The sequence below is a fragment of the Stegodyphus dumicola genome, chromosome 8, assembly GCF_044657685.1.
Source record: "Stegodyphus dumicola isolate Sdum_Otavi_A_Nest chromosome 8, ASM4465768v1".
In the NCBI taxonomy this organism is placed as follows: Eukaryota; Metazoa; Arthropoda; class Arachnida; order Araneae; family Eresidae; genus Stegodyphus; species Stegodyphus dumicola.
Window position 1 is genome coordinate 59,140,802 of NC_140775.1, and position 25,681 is coordinate 59,166,482.

General features: G+C 35.3%; 1 protein-coding gene across 3 annotated transcripts in view; it reads right to left on the reverse strand.

The window, feature by feature from the left end:
- Opa1 (Opa1 mitochondrial dynamin like GTPase) overlaps nucleotides 1-10,913 on the reverse strand; it is an 83,578-nt gene extending 72,665 nt beyond the window's left edge. For all 3 annotated transcript variants that reach the window (XM_035376903.2, XM_035376896.2, XM_035376889.2), the window contains exons 1-2: nucleotides 10,399-10,913; nucleotides 4,848-5,088 (exon numbers count right to left, since the gene is read on the reverse strand). In XM_035376903.2, coding sequence (XP_035232794.1) covers nucleotides 4,848-5,088; nucleotides 10,399-10,629 — 472 coding nt within the window. In that variant the 5' untranslated portion in view covers nucleotides 10,630-10,913. The remainder of the gene's footprint in view (nucleotides 1-4,847; nucleotides 5,089-10,398) is intronic.
- Between the last annotated feature and the right edge of the window lie 14,768 nt (nucleotides 10,914-25,681).

Consider the following 25,681-nt stretch of genomic DNA (forward strand, 5'->3'; position numbering starts at 1 on the left):
ATGCCTAGGCGTTGTACGGACTTTATTGCATCGTCTGCGAGACATACAATGTATTAATAATCATACCAACCATGTAATATTGGTTTTTTGTAGATAGGTTTTTTTTTGTAATTTGTTCCAGGGAGAAAAAAATCACTATTTTTTTTAATAATATCAAACATATAGCATCTTTTTTTGCTCTTTACCTTTTGTTTAATAAATAAGCTTTACAAATAAGTCAAATTTGTTTTGCTTCTAACTCTTCCTTTGCTCGATTTTGCATTATCCTTAATTTATGAACATGAGTGTATATTGCTGATAATATGTGGAGTTGACCTTAGCCCTTTTCTCCACTCTCTTTATTTTCAAATCTCTTTATTTTCAATTTGTCGTTATATCCAAAACCAAGCAACAACCCTAAATCCCTTTTAAAAACTTTCTTTAGATTCTCTGAACTATGTTTAAAGATTTTTTCTCTTGTTTGATGATAATAAATAGATCTTTTTTTATCACAGTTATTTAAATATACCCAAGATTTATCTATTGTGACAATACAATTTCCATTTTTATCCAAATAATTGTCTCGTAGAGAATTCTGCAGCGCATTCTGTTTTCGGCAATATTTCATGGAGAAAGATGATGCACATTAAATTTTTTTCATCTTTTTTTAGATTCAAATCAGCATTAATAATTTTGTTTACAGTTGACACTGAGCATCTTTTTGACTTTGAAGATTTTTTCCCCCCTTTGCAACATTTGAAACATTAATTCCTTGTTTCTTGGATACCTATTTTGAACAATTTTTCTCTTTGAATCCAAACATTAACCTTTTTCTCCCTCCTTAGCAATATTATCTATTGTTGCTTTAGAAACCGAAAAATCATGGTTTTCACAGCATTTTTTAATAACTAAATACCAATAATTTTCTTTGGAAAAAGCATAAACATAGCCTTTCCTCAATTACTTCTTTGTAAGCACCATTTTGCATGAAAACAAAATTGTCAAACAGCAGATGATAATTTACATTTTCAAAAATATAGCTGAAGTTAAAACCAAATTTTCCAAGTAGGTAGTTTTTTTAATAGCAAAGCAAGGTCTAAAAAATGTGCAAACATCCTCTGTATGTGTTTGAACTACTACAGCAAGTAGCTAAGCCATTATTAATTTTGAATTACTTCCAATTTGTTTGTGCATGAGCAAGCAGCACTGTCCCTAAGCTGAAAGTGTAATGAGTGAGTGGCATGAGAGGTAATGGTTGGTGTGGGGCTTTAGGTGTTCTATGAAAATCTGAGCAGTAAAACATAAAGATGTGTTTACTGATGTTTCAATCTATTGACAGAGTCAAGAGACTACATAAATGAAAGGGGCTCTACTCTTATATGTGTCTTAAATATCACCAAATGTGGTGATATGTGTTCTGCGCTGGTTTTTGGCGTGACTGCGTGTTGTATGGCAAACCTGTTGACATTGAAAAATCTTTTGGTGGAGTGGTTTAATTAAGGGGCAGTGAGTATTTGGAGGTGTGGAATTAGGATCTGGGAGATTAATATTAGTGGCTGTGCATGATAGAAGTAGGGAAACGCTAATTCAGTGTATTAAAGAGTAGATTGAGCCTGGTACAACTATTTTTTCGGATGGATGGAAATCTTATAAAGATTTAGGAAAAGAAAGTTTTGAACATTTATTTGTGAAACATAGTATGAATTTTCTGGATAGTGTGTCTGGCTGTCATATAAGTAGGATAGTGATTACGTGGTGGCATGTTAAAGCGATATGAAATTGGTATTTCTGCTGTTCGAAAAAGCATTCATTCATGGTAAGTGCATTTTATCTTATTCTTGTTCTTATTTTGTAGAATGTTATGTTCATTGTTTTTTTAGTATGAATTTCTGTTGTTATTGTTGTTTTTTGAATTGACTGAAATTTATTTTAGTTTATTTTGTTTATTAGTGCATAGTGCCTAGATTGTGCAATTTGTAGATATTTTTTAAGTTGAAACAGAAAGCTGTGTACATGGTATTCTTTGAAATTTATTGTTGTTATGTTAATTTATTAAAGCGAGGTGTGCGTAGTTCGCAAATTCATTTGTTGCCTAGATTGTGCAATTCACAGACGTATTTTTAAGTTTAAACAGGATGCTGTGTATATGGTATTCTTTGAAATTTATTGTTACGTTAATTTATTAAAGCGAGGTGTGCGTAGTTCGTAGATTTGTTCATTGCCTTAATTGTGCAATTCGTAGATGTTTTTTAAAGTTAAAACGCTGTGTACATGGATTCTTGTCAAATATTTTTGGTTAGAAACTTGACGTTTTTCCTACCTAAATTTTTTGTTTTTGTTTTGGATTTTTAGCTTAAATTGTGTGTTCAAAACATGGTTTTTGCATGTGCGAAAACCATGTTTTTGGAGACATTTTAGGCTTAAAGTTCGAAATGTAGACAAAAAATTTAGAGAGTAATAGGGCAGCAAGGAGTTTCTCACCAAAAATGTTTGGCGAGAAATTTGCCGACCTGAGGGCACATATAAGAGTAGTTCCATGAAAGGTTATAAACACAATTCAGCAAAACTGAACAAACTTGCATTAACAAAACTTAGGGAGTGCAAAACCTGTTCCATTAGGACCTAAAGCAGCTTATGCCAACAAATGTAAAAAGCATGAAAGATTCTTATGAATGGAAGTGATATTAATTGTAAGCTATACTTAATTCAGATTCCTATATTTATTTGTTTCTTAAAAATTAAAAACAGGTATCTGTGAGACAAGTGTAAGACAAACAGCATTTACAGAACAATTCATTACATTTCTAGCAGAATATCTTGAATGTATTTCATTCATAAATACCAGGATTTATGTCTCGTACAGAAAATTTCTCTTTGCCCTTCATGAAGCATTTTAACAGCACTGACTCATCTTACATCTCAGACTGTCTTACACTCAGATTTCAATAAAGTATTCCTACTCATATTGAAATAAATTTACATTTCTCTTCCCCCTCCTGTTCTGTTTGAACACCTAATGATTGTCTTTTAATGCTGCATATTTAAAAAGAATTAAAATCATCAAACTGTAGATCTACTAGTTATGAATTAAAATCATCAGATGACAGATCCACTAATTGCAGATTAAAACCATGAGAAATGTAATGACATTAATATGGCTGACGTCACTAAATTTCTCATGGTCACTTAGCTCCTGATAATGACAATTAGATAACTTACAGAAAGAAATAAAAAAAAAAAAAAAAAAAATCTACTAACTACATAACATCTAGAAGCTTAAGAATTACTTTCAAAATATGATACAGAATTAATTTATACAGTGTGTCCAGAATTAAAGATCACTATTCCAAAGTTGCCTACAGGTGAACCCACTCATCAGACGACTGTGAAATTTTGCGGTTGGTCTTCTGCAATGATGGGATGAGAATGACTTTCAGGGAAAAAATGTTAGTTACAAATATCAGAACTCCTCTGTTATTTGGATCAGATTCAGAAATGTATGTATGTATGCACATGTGTGTGTATGTACGTATATGTGTATATGTTTGTTTTTAATGCACACACATACATATGTATATACATACATATATTTCAGAATCCGGTCTCAATAACAGAAGAATACCCAAATATCGCCACAGGAGGGCATTGTATTAATAAATAATGCATGTACAATAGTTTTACAATTTTATAAATTTTATTACATGTTTTATTGATAGCCATAATTTTCAGCTACCATCCGAAAACACAAGATGGCATGTTTCACAGTTGACCTAAGTGTGTGCAGAGAAATGCTGAGTATGTGGTGTGAAATGCTGGCTTTAAAATAAGGTAAAATTCTTGGATTGTTGCAATTTACCAGATGTTTAAAATTCCTTCAAAGCCAAAAATCATGCGGATTGTGGTCTGAGGATCCGGAAAGCTACATGAGTGCCAGCTAATGGCATGGTAAAATGACATTTAGGAACATTCATAACACACAGTGCAATGTAAGGAGGAGCTCCATCTTGTGTTCATTACCTAACAGAAATTCATATCACTGCCCGGTGATCAAGCATGTCACTGGACCTGTAGAACTGAACTCCTCGGAAAAATATGGACCAAGAATAAATTATGCAGAAAATCCACATCATGCCATCACTTTAGGTGAATGCAACAGAACTCTAAGTATTCTAGTGCTCATGATAAGTTCAAAATCATGTGCAGGCAACCATTGCACCAGTGAAAGTATGTAAAGAATATCTAAGGATATTCCACAAGATGTCATGGTCAGTTGAAAAAGGCCTATCCAACACCTGAGCTACACACTGGATACTGGTGCTAGCCTGAAAGTTTGAAGCTGTGTCCTCTACAACCAGTACAGGTTGCAAGGTTCACTTCAGGTGGTAGAAAAATGTTTTTTTCCTCCTCCAAGGTGAACAGTAAACAACTCTGCTTCTTTAAATTTCATTTTAATTTTAGAAATTTTCATACAGCAGCTACCTCAGAATTACTGTTTTGTAAAACAATTTCACTAACAAAGTGCAAACTTATCGTTACTGTGAGCAACAATCAGATTAAAAACAAAATCTCTGCAAATGTTTTTAGGTTTTGTAACTTTTGCTACATAGTGAAAAGAAATATTTCTATTTTTACTACATGTTTTCAAAGTAAAATGGCCCTCTAATGATGCTATTTGTAAATATTTTTTTTTCGCTGACAGATATTTCTATTTGTTCATTAAGTCCACAACAAAATTTAATGCTTTTCTGATGATTGGTTCCAACTCTAGGCAGCTTTGAAATAGGGTTCTTTAACTCTGAACATACTGTACATAAAAGAAGCAGATATTAAATATATATATCAAGAGAAATAAAACATATTAGTCTTACCCTCAGCCACTGCAGTAAGGGGATCTCCATCTGAAGCATCATCGCCAAATAATTCCCCCAGGTTTTCAATTCGATCAGAGAGGGTAGATAAATGTCTTTTCACCCATCCTTTTTCAGGTAATGAAATTTGATTTTTCAAGTCTAGAAGAGTTTCTCGAAATTCATCCATTTTCTCAGATGGGGGGAGCATATCTGTTATCCAGCTGAAATCCGGTAGTTGTTCTTTCCATTCATCATATTTCTGAAATTTACATAAAAATTTGAGATTGTGTAACCTTAGCAATCCAAAATTTTCTTAATATTACAAATTAATAACAAAAGACTCATTAATGGTACTGGAAGAAGGTTGCAAAATCTCATTTGGTACTCGGAAAAAACATGGGAAATGACTTTCAGTTATGAGATCATTAATCTACTGCAGAAGACACTTAAAAGAACGGGAAACACAAGATAGTGAATCATAATTTGAAGCCTCACTTGCAGAGAATGAGACTTTATTTCATTAAAATCACATTACTGCTATTAATGATCAGCATCTGAGCATTACTAGAAGTACTGGATTGTACTTAAAAAATTGGTTTGATTGAAACTGTATTCATTTAAGTTTTCTGTTCATTAACGTTATATTTCCTCATGCCATAAATTTCTTAAAATATTATGGGATAATGATTATATGGTAAAACAGAAGAGATAAAAGTGTATATATCAAATGATTTGAAAACAGTATTAAAAAGCCAGAATAAAATATCAATAGCCTGTTAACACAGTAGTTTCTCTCTGGTGAAAAAGAATTTTAACCTTATGATTTTTTGTCATTCAAGAAGATAGAAGAAAGATACCAAATGTTACTTATCTGGATCTTGTCCATAAATGAGTATAACATAAGGAAACAAAGAGTTGCTGCAAGCTGTTTACATAATGACTATAGAGTAATTCCTGTGTGCAAGCTGTATGCATAATGACTATAGAGTAATTCCTGTATGCAAGCTGTATGCATAATGACTATACAGTAATTCCTGTTAAGTAGCTTAGTTTACTTCATACACAGCTGATTGTAAGACATTTATAAATGAAACATACACAATTATATTACACAATCTGGATTTAAAAATACAGTAGTAGAAATCCATTAATACCTGAAATCCACATAGCCTTCTCGATGTCAAAGACTAAATGTGGATAGTTTTTGCAATTTTTCAATTTTATTGGCAGCAGATTTCCTCATTCAGTCTAGAAGTAAGCTATTATACTTTATTGATATTCACTTTTATGACTGTCACCAGATAAACATTTTGTCAGAAGTCACTAAACTTATATCTACATCTAATGATTAACTTTGTGCTGCTTTAATTGAGAAAGACTGTCATAAATGCAATTCTGATACTCTTCTATGAATATGAAAGGAATCAAAACAAGTGCAAGAGTGTAAAATGTTTACATCATGAATAATATATCTCACATTGTGATTTAGCATGTTTTGATCATATATGTAATAATACTAATACATGTAGTGTATGTAATAATACTAATACATGTAGTAATACTAATACGTGTAATGTATGTAATAATACTAATACATGTAGTAATACTAATACATGTAATGTATGTAATAATACTAATACATGTAGCAATACTAATACATGGAGCATATATTAGCTTCTTCAGCATATACTTTCAATTAAAAAAAAAAAAAAAAAACTGTATCTTTTAAGAGAAATTATATGCGATAAATAAGCTGCTGATTAGATAATTTAGTTTAACTTATTAATTTTGAATCAGAAGAATTTCATTTCATTTTTGAATTTAACCATATCTACACTGTCAAAATCTTACACTACATATGTTTGTAATACTGTACGGCACAGATTACCCTTTCATAAATAAGTACCATCAGTAAAATTTGGCATTTATACTTTGATTATCAAAAAAATTTTTAGTTATATTTTAAACCACTTTTCTCATTCTGAATTTATACTAAAAATTGTATATTTTGTGTGGATCATAACAGGTAGCTGATTAATCACTGATTTCATTAAACAGCAATATATTATATATTATAATCTATGATCCCCATTATTAGAGCATTTTATTTAAAACTGTAGACTTCAAATAAATACAGTCAAAAGTCTTTAATCCGGACTCATCGGGACTTCGACGATCCCGGATTATCGATTTTTCCGGATTATAGATCATCAGTTTAAATCTGGTAAGATGTCATACAGAAATTATAAAATTAAAAATATGAAACCGTAATTTATAAAATAATGAGCAATTATGATCTAAAGGGTATCAAAATTTACAAAAAAAAAGAAGCTTAATATTTATTTGTTTACTTTATTAAACATTTCTTCAACGTGCGCATGCGTAAAGCATACATTACGCATAGCCTAAATTAGAAAATTGCAACCAGAAAACTATTTGATTTGTATTCGTGATATTTATAATGACGAGGAATTTGATTTAAATCATATCAAAGACAGAGTACATCGAGATAAAATACTACATTTAGTAAGGAATTATAAGCCGAATAAAATAAAAACATCTGCCCTGAAGATAACGATAGTGCTGACAGATCAACTTCCAGTTCACTGCGCGCCGCGACATCCCCCCCTCCCGCGCAGAGCAGCGTGAAATTGATAAACGGATTTCGGAACGGTTAGAGAAACAAAGGATATGCCTTTATCCATTTTTTGTAGCAATTCCACTTTTTGTTTGATGGACATCGAAACATACTTTCGTTTTGTAGATGCTTTGGGAGCTCCAGCATCGGAAATTCTATTTGACATAATCGAAAGTTCAAGCTTACTTTTATAAAATTGCTCTTACAGTCTGCAAAAAATAATAAGCCGGATCCAATTCGAAGATTAAGGAACAACGCAATCGTCAACTTTAACTGAAATAGATAATTAGATAATTTTAGCTTATACCGTCCGTTATACATTAAACGCGAACGAGAAAACGTATTCTGCGCTTGCGCAGACGCATATGCGCAGTCATCAAGGTCTTGCACGCACGCGTAAACGCCTATGCGCATGCGTCAACGTGGCGCATACGCAGAAAGATTTTAGCTTTGAGGTCCGGATTATAGACCATTCCGGATTATGGGTGTCCGAATTAACGACTTTTGACTGTATTTTCTTAGAGAAGTTTATAATAAATATTAATTGAGTATTTATCACAAACATCTTTCTTATATTTATCTTATCTGCATCTTAAAATAATTATAATTAATTTCTAAAGTGTGCTAAAAATAAAATATTGAAATTATAAATATCTTTTTCAGTACATAGAATATAAGTAGGGAGAAACATACTGAAAATGTGAAATCCCATAATCATATTACAGTAACTAGAAGCAATAAGTTAATTATATTGATAATTTTTTACAGTTTGTAATTTTAGTAAGATAACAGGTAAAGAGTTCTGAAACAATAATAAAAAATTTTTTAAAGAATTTCATAGTACTATTGACGCTCTGCTTCGAAACAAGCATACTCTGACTCTTTCCTACTTTCATGTTTGTTGCCAGCTTAGAGTTATAACATATTTATGGCTTCTGATCCAGACACATTTTTCATGCGAGATTTTGATATGAAAATTGAGATAGCTTTCATTATTTGGAAGATTGCAAACAGCTGTCATTAAATTGTTTCAGGATAAGAAATTATATGTAATGAAATGCTATGTTCAAACAACTTCGTCTTTGTTTTCAAGTTGGAATAGTTCTTGGATGTAGAGTTAGGGTTACTATTACAATTTCAGCCTACATTTCAAACCAACAGTTATGTTTGATGAAGACTTTTTCCAGGGTCAGCAATAGGCATTTTGCCAGCTTATGCAATCTCTACAAATCCTAAATTTTGCTGCCCCCCCCTAAATTCTGATACCCAGGGTCTCCCCTAAATTTTGTTGCTGGGTGCTTCCTGAAATCCAAAAATTTTGAAGCCCAGTGTGACTGTGCTATCTTTCATGCCTCCCTCGCTGCTATCCCATTTTCAAATTTTTAACTTTCATTATGAATGTAATTAAAACTAGTACTTCATATTTTCTATCACAATGGTACCTTCAAAATACACTCACGACTCTCTTTGCGAGTATCAAAAAAAATTAACAAACAAAAAACAGAACTGTGTGATTAATTAAGAAATAATGATTTCATATTACCTGGTTAAACGTGATAAACAAAAAAATGTGTCTTAAATTCCAATTAACACAGAAAACAATATATTCCTTACACCAGCAGTGGTTTGCTAATTTTGATGACCATGGTGATGCATCAAACTATTCTGCCATCTTAGATAATCAATAATATTTTTTATTTCAATTTAATCATCTATTTATGTCACACCTGCCATCCTCTGAAAGGTTATTGTTAGAAAAGCATTAACAATATATTATCTTGTTAAAATTTTACGCCATAAAAATTGATTTATTCTCATAATTTTAGATGACAAAAACCAATAATCAAAATAAAAGCAGTACTTAATTATTTAAAATGCACATGCACATTTTTGCGGCCTACAGAAACAAATTACTTTAGAGGTTGGAAACCTCATGGCTCTTACAGCTGTTAATAATTAAGAACACAACATGAACAGCCGTGTTACAAATTAGCATTCACCCCTATCGCCGTATTTTCTTCCTTTCATCCCGAACCGAGAACCAGCACCTATCTACGAAAATATTTCTATCTATTTGTTGTTAAAAAATTAAGAAAAAATAATAATAAATAAGAGAAGAATAATATAAATCTGCAAATGCGAACAACGACAATGATAATTCAACAAAATGAATGCAAGAGGAATGGTTGCAAACTTCGACAAAGCGAATAGGATAAATCCACTGGGTTACGAGCTTTGAACTATCGCCAAAGTTGGCGATGTTTACATATACCGGGTTCTCTGTGGAAGTGCTTCCAAGGCAATGTTAATAATACAAAATTTTAATTGGTAAATCATATATAGACATTATTAACATGACATGACTTACATGATCAAAATACTGATAAGCAAGATGATTATAAGTGTGCAAACCAAATGACTTCTAATCAATTCAATTCATACTGAACACGGATTTTTCTCAGGAATTCATCACAAATCAGTTAACTGCAATTAATTTTTGGTACAATGATTTCGAATAAAAACAGCTCAAAATGAGGTCACCATTTCCCAACTGTTTTGAGTTGTTCTGCACCTTAAAATAGATGACTTCTTGTAAGACCTCATATTCGTAATAGGCATAGAAAAAAACTGCTAAAAATCCATGCAAGCAATTTAATCAGTTCTTGGATCGAATTGTTGAAGTTGAGAGGACTACAACAATTCAATGATCCTATCAACTGATGAAACTTATCTTTTTAATTACATTCTTTCTTAAATATTAATTACATAACTAACACAACAGGTTTTATATTCATTCTTAGCATTATATGTATTTGATACGCATGATTACTGAAACAGATAATGGGGAAGCAAGTGTTTAATAATCACCGTACAAAAGCATGCAGACGAAATAACAATGATTTAAAAAAAAAAAAGTTAGACTCGTAATACCTTAGACAATTGTACACCACCGCCGACGGCTGATCCTAATATTATGTATCGAATTTTTAAGGCACCCTTGAGCATGCGAACTACAATAGATACATTTCTTTTACCATAAAATGTAAAAGTCAACCCTCTCAGAAGATGACTATTAGGAGACTTGCGAATAAATGTTGAATACTTATGATTGAAGCTTTTTAAGCAAATGGAGCTATGTTTGATGAACTTGTTTCCACTCATGTTTTAGTGAAAATTTAAATTATATTACAGCTGATTTAAAAAAAAAAAAAAATTAGTTACAGAAACTTCACTATCCACTATCACTCACTGTAGATGCAGTAATTGCAATAAAATACAGAAACGCATATTGTAAACATGGTTTAAATACATGATATGCATCCCTGGAACATTACTATAATATCATCAAAATTGTAGAAAATGTTAACAAGCATCAAACACATGATATTCGGTTTTCACCAACATATTTAACTCAAACGCCGACAGACAGACAGAAAAAGTAGACAGAATGTCTTGTTTTGCACCCGCTAAGCCTTTCTGCCCTCGGAGCGAAAAATCAAGCTTATACGCGAAGGAAAGGCAAATAGAAAGAGAGCAGAGATTTAAAGATAAGATCCAGAACAAATAACAATTATGCGCCCAAGTAAAATACAGACGGTGAAAGAGAATTGGGAAGAAAACTAACCATTAATGTCTCCTACATAGAACTACTAGAGAAAAAGAAGCCTTTTACCAAGACCAACTAGATGTCTACCAAAAAAGAAAACGTTAGTGAACGTTAGTAAAGAAAATCTCTCTGGTTTACCCGAGGAGATATGTGCGTTTGCAGACAAGGTGTTAGGAAAAGGTTGGAGTCAGCTATTAAACAAGGATTGTTACGATGCGGAGGATTATCAACTCGCGCTTCAGCAAGTTCTGCTTCTGAATGTTGCAGTTCATGTAAATGAGCAGTTAACGGAAGATGATCTCAATACATTATCCAGTGAGGAAGATAAGCAAAAACGTCTGGATATACACCAAAAAAGGAGTGGAATAGCCAAAAGACTGGCTTTGTTATTTCAGGGTAAGTGCGACGTTTTTAGTGCCCAAAATCCTAGTATTGTAAATTTATCTTGTGATAAGTTGAATGTGAATGTTGTTAAGCATATCCCTAAGATGCAGGTTATATCTACTATTAATTCTGTTAACTGTAATGATACTATATCAAGTGTAAAAAATGTTAGTGATAAATCTGGTGCAATTGCACAAATTCCTAGCGGAGAAAAAACAAAAATTTTGCTTAAACGGCCTTCGAAAAAAGGAAAAAGATGTGTGAGCGAAATTCAGGATTCAGAAGGCTTTACACAGCCGCGTAATACGGCTCGGCCTGCTAAATTAGTCAAAGCTAATGCAGAAATTAATGTTAGCAATAAATTTGATAAGCTAGGTGAAAATGCTAATGCAGATAATACTGCCACTAATAATGATATGGAAGTTAGTGAAGAGAATGAGGTTATTGAAATGCAACAACCGAAGGTGAAACCGATAATTGTGAAGCCTCCAATTAAATTTTTGGATTTCTCTAAAAAATTGAGGGCTGAAACTAATTTAGACTTTGCAGCTAAAGTTACTGGTGAGTTTTTTAAAGTTTTTCCGAAAACGGAAAATGATCACCGTCAGATAACAAAATATTTGGATGAAAAAAGTGTAGACCATTATTTAATTACCAGAAAGATGGATAGGCCCATCAAAATAGTTATAAGAGGTTTACCTATCGATTGCCCCTCAGATGACATTTTTGAGGAGCTGGTTAATTTAAAGTATAAACCTCGAAAAGTTACCCAAATGCACAGAACCAAATCTAAGGCTCCTATGCCTTTGTTTCAGGTTCATTTAGAGAATGTACCAGGGGTGCAATCTATTTATGATGTTAAAAAACTGCTATGTTTCTTTGTTGAAATACATCCTTATAAAGTGCGTGGAAATGTTGTGCAGTGTCACAACTGCCAACACTTCCATCACAGTAGTGAAAATTGCAAACTACAACCAAGATGTGTGAAATGTGCAGGTGCACATCGTACTGATAAATGTAATGTTAAAAAATTAGACTCTCCTATTTGTTGTAATTGTCTGCAAGAAGGACACACCGCCAATTATCGCGGATGTCCGAAATTCCCCCGACGCATAGTCGGAAATAAAACTGTGAATAAGAGTGCAAACTCAGAAAATGTAAATAATGGTGTTAAAATGCCTAGTACTTCTAATGCAAACTTGAGTTATCCTGCTGTTGCCTCCGGGCGCAGTTATGCTAGTGTAGCCAAGGGTGACGTTCAAAGATCTGTAAATACTGTTAATAATTTTAATGTTGATATGCATAAACAGACTGTCAGCAGTGGTGGTGCTGCTAGTGCTACTGTTGGTTCGGGTATGTTTATGGACTTTCTCAAAATAATCAAAGAGGTGTGTGATGTTTTTAAAGGCACCACAGTTATGAATGTTTTTCAAAAAATCTCGGCAGCCATGCCTGAACTGCGGGCTGCGGAGCATTCAATCGATAAGTTGTTTATATTATTTAATGTTTTTGACAGTGTGTTTTCCAATGTTGAATAATTATGTATAGTGTAAACAATAGGTACTTAAGTATTATTACTTGGAACGCAAATGGTTTGTTCCGTAAGATTAATGAATTGCGGGATTTTGCAAGTGAGCACAGTCCCGACTTATTTTTCCTACAAGAACACAAGCTTGACCCTAAAATACCATTGTGTGTGGCAAATTACTATACCTACAAGTCGCACAGAAGTACTACCGCTCCTCGCCCACGTGGAGGTGGCACTGCACTTCTTGTCAAACGCTGCATTCCCCATTATCACGTGAACATTCCACAGCTCTCAGCCGTAGAGGCCACAGCTATCTGCATCACAACAGACATTAACACTCCATACACTTTTGTCTCCACCTACATTCCTCCCATGAGACCTGTGGCTGTCGTTCAGACAGACCTTGAAATTCTACTCACACTTGGTACACATGTTATTATTGGTGGAGACTTGAACGCAAGACACCGCGCATGGAACTGCTACACTTCTAATGCAACAGGCAGACTGATTTATTCCTTGGCCGCGTCGGCACGGTTTAAATTGGCAGTTCCAAGTACCCCAACACGGTATGCTGCTGGGTCCACCGCAATTATTGATTTTTTCTTGTTGCGGAACACCAGTTCTCCACTGGATATTTCCGTACTGGACGAACTTTCAAGTGATCACAATCCTGTTAGGATTATTCTGGACCTCAGCAGATATACTACATCAGACACCAGGGCCTTTCGTACAGACTGGCAGGTCTTTGCCAAAGCCCTCTCCAACACCCAGTACACTTTACCCACGATACACAAGGGGAGTGACATTGATAGTTTGGTCAAGGACCTCACTGAAAATATACAAAATGCTTATGCGAAAGCACAAGTTGAAGTTAAACCTGGTATGAAACACAAGCCTCAAGAGCTCAGATTATTGATTAAAGAGAGAAATGCTGCAAGACGAGCGTATCAACGCACCAGACACCGTGATGATAAAAGGAACTTCAATCGCCTGTGCGAAGCGGTCAAGTTTCTCACAAATAAACTCTCACAAGATCGCTGGACTAACTACCTCAGATCTCTTTCTGCAGAGGATAACTCCTTATGGAAAGCAGTGAAGAGGTACAAAAAATGCTATAACGCCATTCCGCCCCTTCACGGCCCTCAACGGATCCATTACACCGGAACTGAGAAAGCAGAACTTTTAGCTCAGCATCTGGAATCTCAATTCTGCACTAACAACATTTCAGACTCAGACACTGAACAGCTTATTGCTGACTTCCACTCCAATTTTACAACACAGCCATGCACAGACAACATTATCTCAGCCATGCCATCGGAGGTCTGTCTCTATATCATGCGAATTGCGAAAAGGAAGAGCCCTGGAGTAGACAGTGTCACAAATGAGATGATCAAGCACTTCCCTGTCAAGATAATACTCTACTTCACCAAGTTAGTGAATATCATACTACGATGGCAATACTTCCCAACTTGTTGGAAAACTGTCAAGATTGTCCCTCTGCTAAAGCCCAACAAGCCTGCGACTGCTCCTGAGAGTTACCGACCAATCAGTTTGCTAAGCTCAATTAGCAAAATCGTGGAAGCAGTTATTCTACATAGACTAAACATCTTCCTAGATGAGCAGAAGATCCTCATACCCTATCAGTTTGGGTTCAGGCGTAAGCACTCGACAACGCATCAACTCTACAGAGTTGTTGAGTTAATAAGCAGTGGGATGCAACAACATCGTGTCACTGGTGGACTTTTCTTAGATGTCGCCAAAGTCTTCGATAGAGTATGGCTGGATGCCCTCATATACAAATTACACAAGCTGGGACTCCCAGGCTACATCACAAACATAATTAAATCCTACCTAACCGGTAGACACTTTGTCGTTCATGTTTCAGGTTCATTATCCACAAACCGGCCCATACGGGCTGGTGTTCCACAGGGATCCCTTCTAGGCCCTACCCTATTCAATATTTACGTGAACAACATCCCCACTACACACAACACAACACTAGCCATGTATGCAGACGACACAGCGATCCTTACGCAAAGTGCATTTGTTAGTTCAGCAATACAACAGCTACAACACCACATCCACTCGCTAGAGACTTGGCTGACCAAATGGAAAGTCAAAGTGAATGTCGACAAGACACATGCCATACTGTTTACTACTAAGAAGAATTTCCCGACTCACCTGCAAATGTATGGTGTGGACATCCCCTGGGTCAAGCAGGTCCCTTATCTTGGGGTGATCCTCAGTAAATCTCTTACATGGAACCCACACGTTACACATATTCTCAGGAAGTTTCGAGCTAGTAAAGCTTCACTCTTCCCCTTAATTGCTCGAAACAGTGTTCTATCTATTCATAATAAGTTGCTCATTTACAAAACCATGTTGCGTCCAATTCTTAGTTATGCATGCCCCGTCTGGGCATACTCGTGCAAAAGTTTGAGAAGGCAGTTACAAGCTGCCCAAAACGGGGTATTGCGTATGATATGTAATGCCCCCTGGTACATTCGGAATAGCCAGATTCGTAAAGAGCTAAGAATAGAGGATCTTTGTGATTTTTATTGCCGCCTATCTAGGGCATTTTATGATAAACAGGAACTTCTGGACAATCCTGTGGTTGTTAACTATTGTTATGATACTAGGGACCCCAATTTCAGTAAGCGCCCAAGGGCGATCCTAAATGTTAGTAATGTGTAATTTTGTATATGTGTTATGCAAATTGTTGCTCAAATTCTTTATTGTATATTGTTCTTTTTTTTTTTTACTAGTGGCACTAAGGCGTCGCACTTCGTATTTTGTTTCTCACATTCAGTTACATTTCTCATAATTCGAAACTTTTATCATGTTATTCGATGAGGGGTAGGGCTATGGCGCCCAGGCACCCTGGTGGTTAAGCACCGCAGTTCAACTTCCATTGGTGATCCGGACGTGATTTGAACATGCAACCGTCTGATTTGGAGTCAGAAGAAGAACCCCCTTTCCAGATTTTTTGGTATTATACAAAAAGAAAATCAGACGTTCTTCCTTTTTCTTCTAGAAGGCTGAATATTGGCACTCTGGCGAAAAGAATATCGCATGCGACGAGTTTCGCAGATGGCGCTTCATTAACGCAAATGACGTCGCCACAAACCCCGTTCCTAGTGATAGCGTTATACCTCGTAATCTTTCAGGTATGCAGGAAATCTCATCTCACCCTTCGTTCAGCTTTTGCGTTTCTAGAACGATTATCTTTGAAAGAATGACTGTCTCTAGGAGGTGGCGGTGAGATTTTGGAGTTATCAAATTCATGTGTCTGGAGATTTGTTGTTATTACATCTTTGAGCTTGAAACATGCTTTCAGTCGATCTATCGATATCCTTTCAATTTTATCTGAAACTTCCACATCGAAACATTTCTCAAAACTTGTTTAACTAAATATGGTCCGAGATAGGAAAGTTGAAGAGAAGATGAAATTATATTATTATAGATGAATACGTGTAAACAATTTTCTAAGTCCTTGTGTACCATTTTTTTAATGGCTGGTTGTTCGTGTTGATTTTAGGTTTTGTGACTTTGCAATTTTCGTATAAAATCTGAATGCGTAACAGTGGAGGCATAACTGAAAAATTCTCCAAACAAACCGATTGGTGTACCGTACACAAGTTCAGCAGAAGAACAATGGAAATCCTCCTTAATAGCGGATAGAATACCAAGAAGAATCAAGCGTAGAACATCAGTCCAAGAATTTGACGTTTGCGGGTGGAATTTTATGTTTTCCAAGGTTCGGTGTTGTCCTTCAATTAAACCAGCCTTGAAACCTAGGTATTTGCTCAAGGATCTGAGGAGTTGGCTGTTAAATTGTCGACGTTGGTCAGATGTTATCTTCATCGCTAGTGAGTGGCAACAACTGGTCATGTAAAAAAAACACAATTTTCGTGCACAAGTGCTTAGCAAATTGTTCACACGTATTCATCTATAATAACATAATTTGATCTTCTCTTCAACCTCCCTATCTCGGACCATATGTAGTTAAATAGCGTTTTGAGAAATTTTTCGATGTTGAAGTTTCAGGTAGGATATCGATAGAGACAGTCTCAAAGAGGAAATAACAACAAATCTCCAGACAAATGAAGCTGATAACTCCAAAGTCTCACAACCACGTCCTAGAGGCAGTGATTCTTCCGAAGATATTCATCCTATACACACGAAAGCTGGACGAAGGGTGAGATTTCCTGCATGCCTGAAAGATTACGAGGTATAACGTTTTCAATGGGAACGGGGTCTGTGGCGACATCACTTGCGTTAATAAAGCGCCATCTGCGAAACTTCTCGCATGTGATTTTCTTTTCGTCAGAGAGGCAACATTCAGCCTCCGAGAAGAAAAAAGAACAATGACAATGTACCTAGGCCTGGATCTTTAGTTTTCTTATTGCTAGAAATATTTTTTTTTCTTTTTGAAATCTTGTGTTGCGTTTTTCTTTTCTGACACCAGTTGTTAAGCTATTTTCTTCCTTCACGTTCGTACGAGTTCGTGTGGATTTGGAGTGAATAACGACGACACTTGATGAAGTATCAAAACACACTTTATTGGCCAGTATTGTCAGGGCAGCTCCAAAATACGTTTTACAGTTGTCGATGAACTACTATAAACACGATCAGCGACACAGCCTTCAGGTTATCAGGCTATCACGGTAGAGACAGCTTCACTGCAAAGCATCAGAGCACAGCTCCCGACTCTGCTCGGTCGTCGTTCTCGGAACTCCACGTACTCTCGAGACTCTCCACGCTACAACTCGAGATGCACTCGACGACGCACAGAGAACGGCTCCCGACTCTTCGGCTTCTGACACACTCTCTATACGAGGCACACACTCTCGCCCTCTCGATGAAGCACACACTAACTGACTGTGAACCAGCCGCCTAACTGACCGAATATAGCTTTTGGCTGGTGTTCGAGAACATTCTGGGCTAAACCGGTAAGAATTCGTTCAGGAAGGCTCTCTATCCGTCCATGGCAATAGACGATTTCTCGCTAAATGTGTCAACCCCGCCTTCCTTGTTATTTTATGGCAGCCCTAAAACTGCTTTGCGGGGAAACCATCTCACCGCGCCTGTACATTTCGTAACGCTTGTTTTGCGCAACACTTGCATAGGTGATTCCAGATGTGGTAGTTGATGTTTTAGTATTAGCTGTTTTGATTATTTTGATTTTATCATCGGATTTATCACTAGCAGGCTTGGTTGGGTTGACACAGGGAAATTTCAGACACCCGTGATAGTTCGCTGTGTGCCCGTTTTATAAAGAGTTGCAACACTTAACGTTGTCAATCCTTTTCGCCAAACGATTTTCTGTTTTATAGGGCCCAGCACACTTAACGCATCTGGGCTTGAGTTTGCACATTTCAGAAGAGTGACTGAAGTGCTGGCAGTTTCTAATTCCTTACTCCTAAGTTAAACTCCTAACTGCTTACCCTTACATGCAATGAACGATGTATCAAATATTGGAGAAGTCCTATTGGAGAAGACTTATCACCTAATCATGAAGGCCCTAATGTGCTGTTCTAAATATATAGTATGTTGAGTGAGGTGTTAACAATATTTGCCTATACTTTGTAAAAAGAGGTATTAAAAAAGATGTGCGGGATGCTTCGCTCCATTAACTGTCGCTCCTAAACATTTGTTTCTCATCAGAGGAAAAAATGGAGCTAAAAAAACTTCTGATCGGTAGTGGGGCGCTTTGACTCTTTAATTGTGCTTGAACTAGTTAATAGCGCCGGCAAAGCCGAAAGGGAAAAAAGGAGGGTTCAGCTTGATAACAATTTAAAATCTAGTTAAAAAGCTAACTTTAAGATAAGACAGGAAAGTAAAATAATAACAAAAAAAGTTTATAAAAATAAAAAGCGGGAAGACCAAAAGTGAAATACAAGGTAAAATGCTTGCTTCTTCTATGAACCACAACCCTACTAAAAATGCCCCATAGAAACCAGTAAAAATTTTTATGGGTACCCATAAGATTTTATGGGTTTCTATTGACTTTTACTGGTTTCTGTTGGTCTCTGTGGGTTTTTTTTACTGGTTTCAAAATGACCCATAGAAACCAGTAAAACTTTCTACTGGTACAGTCGGCCACAAAAGTATTCGAACACCGGTACCCATTCAGAAAATTTACTTTTCCGTTGAGAAACAAAATTGTCTCCAGAGTCTATCTTGGTTCGATAGACAAAAAAAAAAAACAAAAGGATGGCTCATGTCCAAAATTGGCTAGGTGCATGAAACAAAATACAACATGACCTATCTGGGTGAGATGGGAAACAAAAATGGCTGCTCACGTAATCCATTATTGCGACCATAGAAAACGCAAAGTGTCGCTGCGGCTCGTCTCGGTTCGCGAAGAGTGAAAACCCAAAACGGTCTGCAGTGTCTATCTTTGTTGAATGAGAAAACAAAAGGATGGCTCATGTCCAGTTTATTTAGGTGTGGGAAAACATATAACGTGACCTATCTGGATGAGATGTCTCCAGCGATCCAGTATAGACTTTTTCCCCATCTGCAATAGATGACATCTATAAACAATTCCATTGAAATCTCCTCGAAATATAAGAAACAGCTAGCTCGTGAAATTGTAAAGTATTCCCAAAAAATTCCATTTCTTGAAGAAGGAAAAACACCCTAGCTGCAGATGAGGTAGAGAGAGAAAAAGCATGTTGCACCATGGAGAGCCCGCACGGTTCTGAACAGAAAACGTGGAATGCTTTTATAGAAAAGAGTTGAAAGTGAAAGTAAAAGCCGATTGGAAATTTTTCAATTGGTTGCCGACTGGGAAAAAATTTTCAGAGCTCAGAAAAAAAAAATCTGAGATGTAAAAAAAAAAAAAAAAAAAAACTTTTGTTAATTTTTATCATGTCTTCTAGACATGATAAAAATTAACCCTACCCCCCTTTTGTGTGGGAATGTTGTCTCACTGTTTCTAAAAATAGACCATGACTCATTCTAGGAATTATATGTTTTAAAAAGGATGAGTTTAAAGTTTATAAGATATGATAAGTTTTTAAAAAGGATATGTTTTAAAAAGTCTTTGGGTTTCTCCATTCCAAAGTAAACAAAGTGAAGACATCAAATTAATAGAAAAAAAGGAAGAGTTTTTTTTTTTTTTTTTTTTTTAAAGCTCTGGAAATATTTTTCCAATTCAACAGCCAAGAAATATTTCCAACCAATACAATTTCATTTTTACTTTCACTTTCAATTCATTTCTTATATCTATAAGAACATTTCATGTTTCTGTTCAGATCAGTGTGGGTTGTTCAAGATGCAGCAACTCTAATCCATCCCACAACCAAGAAAAAAAGATGTTCTTTCATGAGATGTTCTTTTGGCTTTCGAAAACAATGATGACATGATGATTGTAATACATTTCGGTTCTCATGTCCCATGCTTGAACACAGAATTATTTCCAGAACTCTGAAAATTTTTCCTAGTCAGCTCGATAACCCAGCTTTCGTATATTTATTTTTTAAGCCACTCGAGTTTCGACTTCCCATCCGTGTGTGCTGTGCATTCAACCTGGAGACACATTCCCTGAGCTCTAAGAAAATGTTTCCCAGCCCACTCAATCCCTGAAATGGATTAAAAAAAATTCTTTCATACATTTTTAAAGCTCAAGAGTGTTAGGTGTCAAGGAAAGAACCTTTTTTTCCCCTGAGCTCTAAGAAAATGTTTCCCAGCAGACTCAATCGCTGAAATGGATTAAAAATAAATTCTTTCATACATTTTAAACCTCAAGCGTGTTAGCTGTCATGGAAAGAGCCTTTTTTTCCCCTGAGCTCTGAGAAAATGTTTCCCAGCAGACTCAATCGCTGAAATGGATTAAAAATAAATTCTTTCATACATTTTTAAAGCTTAAGCGTGTTAGCTGTCATGGAAAGAGCCTTTTTTTCCCCTGAGCTCTGAGAAAATGTTTCCCAGTCCACTCAATCGCTGAAATGGATTAAAAATAAATTCTTTCATATATTTTTAAAGCTTAAGCGTGTTAGTTCTCATGGAAAGAGCCTTTTTTTCCCCTGAGCTCTAAGAAAATGTTTCCCAGTCCACTCAATCGCTGAAATGGATTAAAAATAAATTCTTTCATATATTTTTAAAGCTTAAGCGTGTTAACTGTCATTGAAAGGGCATTTTTTTCCCCTGAGCTCTAAGAAAATGTTTCCCAGTCCACTCAATCGCTGAAATGGATTAAAAATAAATTCTTTCATACATTTTTAAAGCTCAAGCGTGTTAACTGTCATGGAAAGGGCCTTTTTTTCCCCAGGCCACTCAATCGCTGAAATGGATTAAAAATAACTTCTTTCATACATTTTTAAAGCTCAAGCGTGTTAGCTGTCATAGAGCTGCAGATGAGGTAGAGAGAGAACAAGCATGTTGCACCATGGAGAGCCCACACGGTTCTGAACAGAAAACGTGGAATACTTTTATAGAAAAGAGTTGAAAGTGAAAGTAAAAGCCGATTGGAAATTTTTCAATTGGTTGCCGACTGGGAAAAAATTTTCAGAGCTCAGAAAAAAAAAAATCTGAGATGTAAAAAAAAAAAAAAAAAAAAACTTTTTGTTAATTTTTATCATGTGTTCTAGACATGATAAAAATTAACCCTACCCCCCTTTTGTGTGGGAATGTTGTCTCACTGTTTCTAAAAATAGACCATGACTCATTCTAGGAATTATATGTTTTAAAAAGGATGAGTTTAAAGTTTATAAGATATGATAAGTTTTTAAAAAGGATATGTTTTAAAAAGTCTTTGGGTTTCTCCATTCCAAAGTAAACAAAGTGAAGACATCAAATTAATAGAAAAAAAGGAAGAGTTTTTTTTTTTTTTTTTTTTTTTTTAAAGCTCTGGAAATATTTTTCCAATTCAACAGCCAAGAAATATTTCCAACCAATACAATTTCATTTTTACTTTCACTTTCAATTCATTTCTTATATCTATAAGAACATTTCATGTTTCTGTTCAGATCAGTGTGGGTTGTTCAAGATGCAGCAACTCTAATCCATCCCACAACCAAGAAAAAAAGATGTTCTTTCATGAGATGTTCTTTTGGCTTTCGAAAACAATGATGACATGATGATTGTAATACATTTCGGTTCTCATGTCCCATGCTTGAACACAGAATTATTTCCAGAACTCTGAAAATTTTTCCTAGTCAGCTCGATAACCCAGCTTTCGTATATTTATTTTTTAAGCCACTCGAGTTTCGACTTCCCATCCGTGTGTGCTGTGCATTCAACCTGGAGACACATTCCCTGAGCTCTATGAAAATGTTTCCCAGCCCACTCAATCCCTGAAATGGATTAAAAAAAATTCTTTCATACATTTTTAAAGCTCAAGAGTGTTAGGTGTCAAGGAAAGAACCTTTTTTTCCCCTGAGCTCTAAGAAAATGTTTCCCAGCAGACTCAATCGCTGAAATGGATTAAAAATAAATTCTTTCATACATTTTTAAAGCTCAAGAGTGTTAGCTGTCATGGAAAGAGCCTTTTTTCCCCTGAGCTCTGAGAAAATGTTTCCCAGCAGACTCAATCGCTGAAATGGATTAAAAATAAATTCTTTCATACATTTTTAACCTCAAGCGTGTTAGCTGTCATGGAAAGAGCCTTTTTTTCCCCTGAGCTCTAAGAAAATGTTTCCCAGTCCACTCAATCGCTGAAATGGATTAAAAATAACTTCTTTCATACATTTTTAAAGCTCAAGCGTGTTAGCTGTCATAGAGCTGCAGATGAGGTAGAGAGAGAACAAGCATGTTGCACCATGGAGAGCCCACACGGTTCTGAACAGAAAACGTGGAATACTTTTATAGAAAAGAGTTGAAAGTGAAAGTAAAAGCCGATTGGAAATTTTTCACTTGGTTGCCGACTGGGAAAAAATTTTCAGAGCTCAGAAAAAAAAATCTGAGATGTAAAAAAAAAAAAAAAACTTTTTGTTAATTTTTATCATGTCTTCTAGACATGATAAAAATTAACCCTACCCCCCTTGTGTGGGAGAATGTTTTCTCCCTGTTTCTAAAAATAGACCATGACTCATTCTAGGACATTCCAAAGTAAACAAAGTGAAGACATCAAATTAATAGAAAAAAAGAAAGAGTTTTTTTTTTTCCAGCTTTGGAAATATTTTTCCCATTCAACAGCCAATACAATTTCATTTTTACTTTCACTTTCAATTCATTTCTTATATCTATAAAAACATTTCATGTTTCTGTTCAAATCAGTGTGGGTTGTTCAAGATGCAACATCTCTACTCCATCCCACAACTACGAAAAAAAGATGTTCTTTCATGAGGAATTTTTTTGGCTTTCGAAAACAATGATGACATGATGATTGTAATACATTTCTGTTCTCATGTCCCATGATTGAAGTCAGAATTATTTCCAGAACTCTGAGAATTTTTCCTAGTCAGCTCGATGAACCAAATTTCGTATATTTATTTTTTAAGCCACTCGAGTTTCGACTTCCCATCCGTGTGTGCTGTGCATTCAACCTAGACACACATTCCCTGAGCTCTAAGAAAATGTTTCCCAGCCCACTCAATCGCTGAAATGGATTAAAAACAAATTGTTTCATACATTTTTAAAGCTGAAGCGTGTTAGCTGTCATGGAAAGAACCTTTTTTTTCCCTGAGCTCTAAGAAAATGTTTCCCAGCCCACTCAATCGCTGAAATGGATTAAAAATAAATTCGTTCCTATATTTTTAAAGGTCAAGCATGTTAGCTCTCATGAAAAGGGCCTTTTTTTTCCCAGCCCACTCAATAGCTGAAATGAATTAAAAAGAAATTCTTTCATACATTTTTAAACCTCAAGAGTGTTAGTTCTCATGGAAAGAGCCTTTTTTCCCCCTGAGCTCTAAGAAAATGTTTCCCAGCAGACTCAATCGCTGAAATGGATTAAAAAAATATTCTTTCATACATTTTTAAAGCTCAAGCGTGTTAGCTGTCATGGAAAGGGCCTTTTTTTCCCCAGCCCACTCAATCGCTGAAATGGATTAAAAATAACTTCTTTTATACATTTTTAAAGCTCAAGCGTGTTAGCTGTCATAGAAACTGAAATTTATGTCATGGTTTGTGTCTCACACGTCGTCAACGGTATGGTTTGATGTGAAAATTGAAAGCCCGGTATGAAAAATCTCTTTAAGTTCACTTTAGAAGAAGCTGTGGGATAGAGAGATTTCGTCATGGAAAAATGTCTTTTAATGTCTTTCAATGTCAGTCATGGGAAAATGTCTTTCAATGTCCGTCATGGAAAAATGTCTTTCAATATCATGACATCTCTTTTCAAATAGGATTGAAGGATTTTTCTTAAACTATGTTGAAATCTTGATCCATCCAAATTACAGATGGGAAATTCTGATCCATGGATGGATCATCCAATTTCGCTAGAACCTGATAAACGGTTGCTGATGAAATCCAAACGAAAACCCTAGCTTTTCAAACAGGAAACATTTTCCCCTAAACGTATTAATGATTTCTATTCTGTGAGACATTAAAAAGTGGAAAGAAACTTGTGTTCACAGAAGCTCTTTCTATAAGAGTGGTCCTAGGTCCAGATGAGATAGAGAAAGAGAAAAAGCATGCTGCACCTTGGATAGCCCGCACGGTTCTGAATAGAAAACGTGGAATACTTTTATAGAAAAGCGATGAAAGTGAAAGTAAAAGCCAAATTGTCTTGGCTGTAGAATTTTCAGTTGGTTGCCGACTGGGAAAAATTTTTCAAAGCTCAGAAAAAAAAAATTTGAGATGTAAAAAAAAAAAAAAAGAAAAAAATCTTTTTGTTAATTTTTATCATGTCTTCTAGACATGATAAAAATTAACCCTACCCCCCTTTTGTGTGGGAATGTTGTCTCCCTGTTTCTAAAAATAGACCATGACTCATTCTAGGAATTATATGTTTTAGAAAGGATGATTAGGTCATAGTCTTTGGGTTTCTCCATTCCAAAGTAAACAAAGTGAAGACATCAATTTCATAGAAAAAAAGAAAGATTTTTTTTTCCAGCTTTGGAAATATTTTTCCTATTCAACAGCCAAGAAATATTTCCAGCCAATACAATTTCATTTTTACTTTCACTTTCAGTTCATTTCTTATATCTATAAAAACATTTCATATTTCTGTTCAGATCAGTGTGGGTTGTTCAAGATGCAGTAACTCTACTCCATCCCACAACCAGGAAAAAAAGATGTTCTTTCATGAGGAATTCTTTTGGCTTTCGAAAACAATGATGACATGATGATTGTAATACATTTTTGTTCTCATGTCCCATGCTTGAACTCAGAATTATTTCCAGAACTTAACGTATATTTATTTAAGCTACTCGAGTTTCGACTACCCATCCGTGTGTGCTGTGCATTCAACCTGGACACACATTCCCTGAGCTCTAAGGAAATTTTCCGAGCCCACTCAATCGCTGAAATGGATTTAAAATAATTTGTTTCATACATTTTTAAAGCTCAAGAGTGTTAGGTGTCATGGAAAGAGCCTTTTTATTCCCTGAGCTCTAAGAAAATGTTTCCCAGCCCCCTCAATCGCTGAAATGGATTAAAAATAAATTCTTTCATACATTTTTAAAGCTCAAGAGTGTTAGGTATCATGGAAAGAGCTTTTTCTTTCCACAGCCCACTCAATCGCTGAAATGGATTAAAAACAAATTCTTTGATACATTTTTAAAGCTCAAGCGTGTTAGCTGTCATAG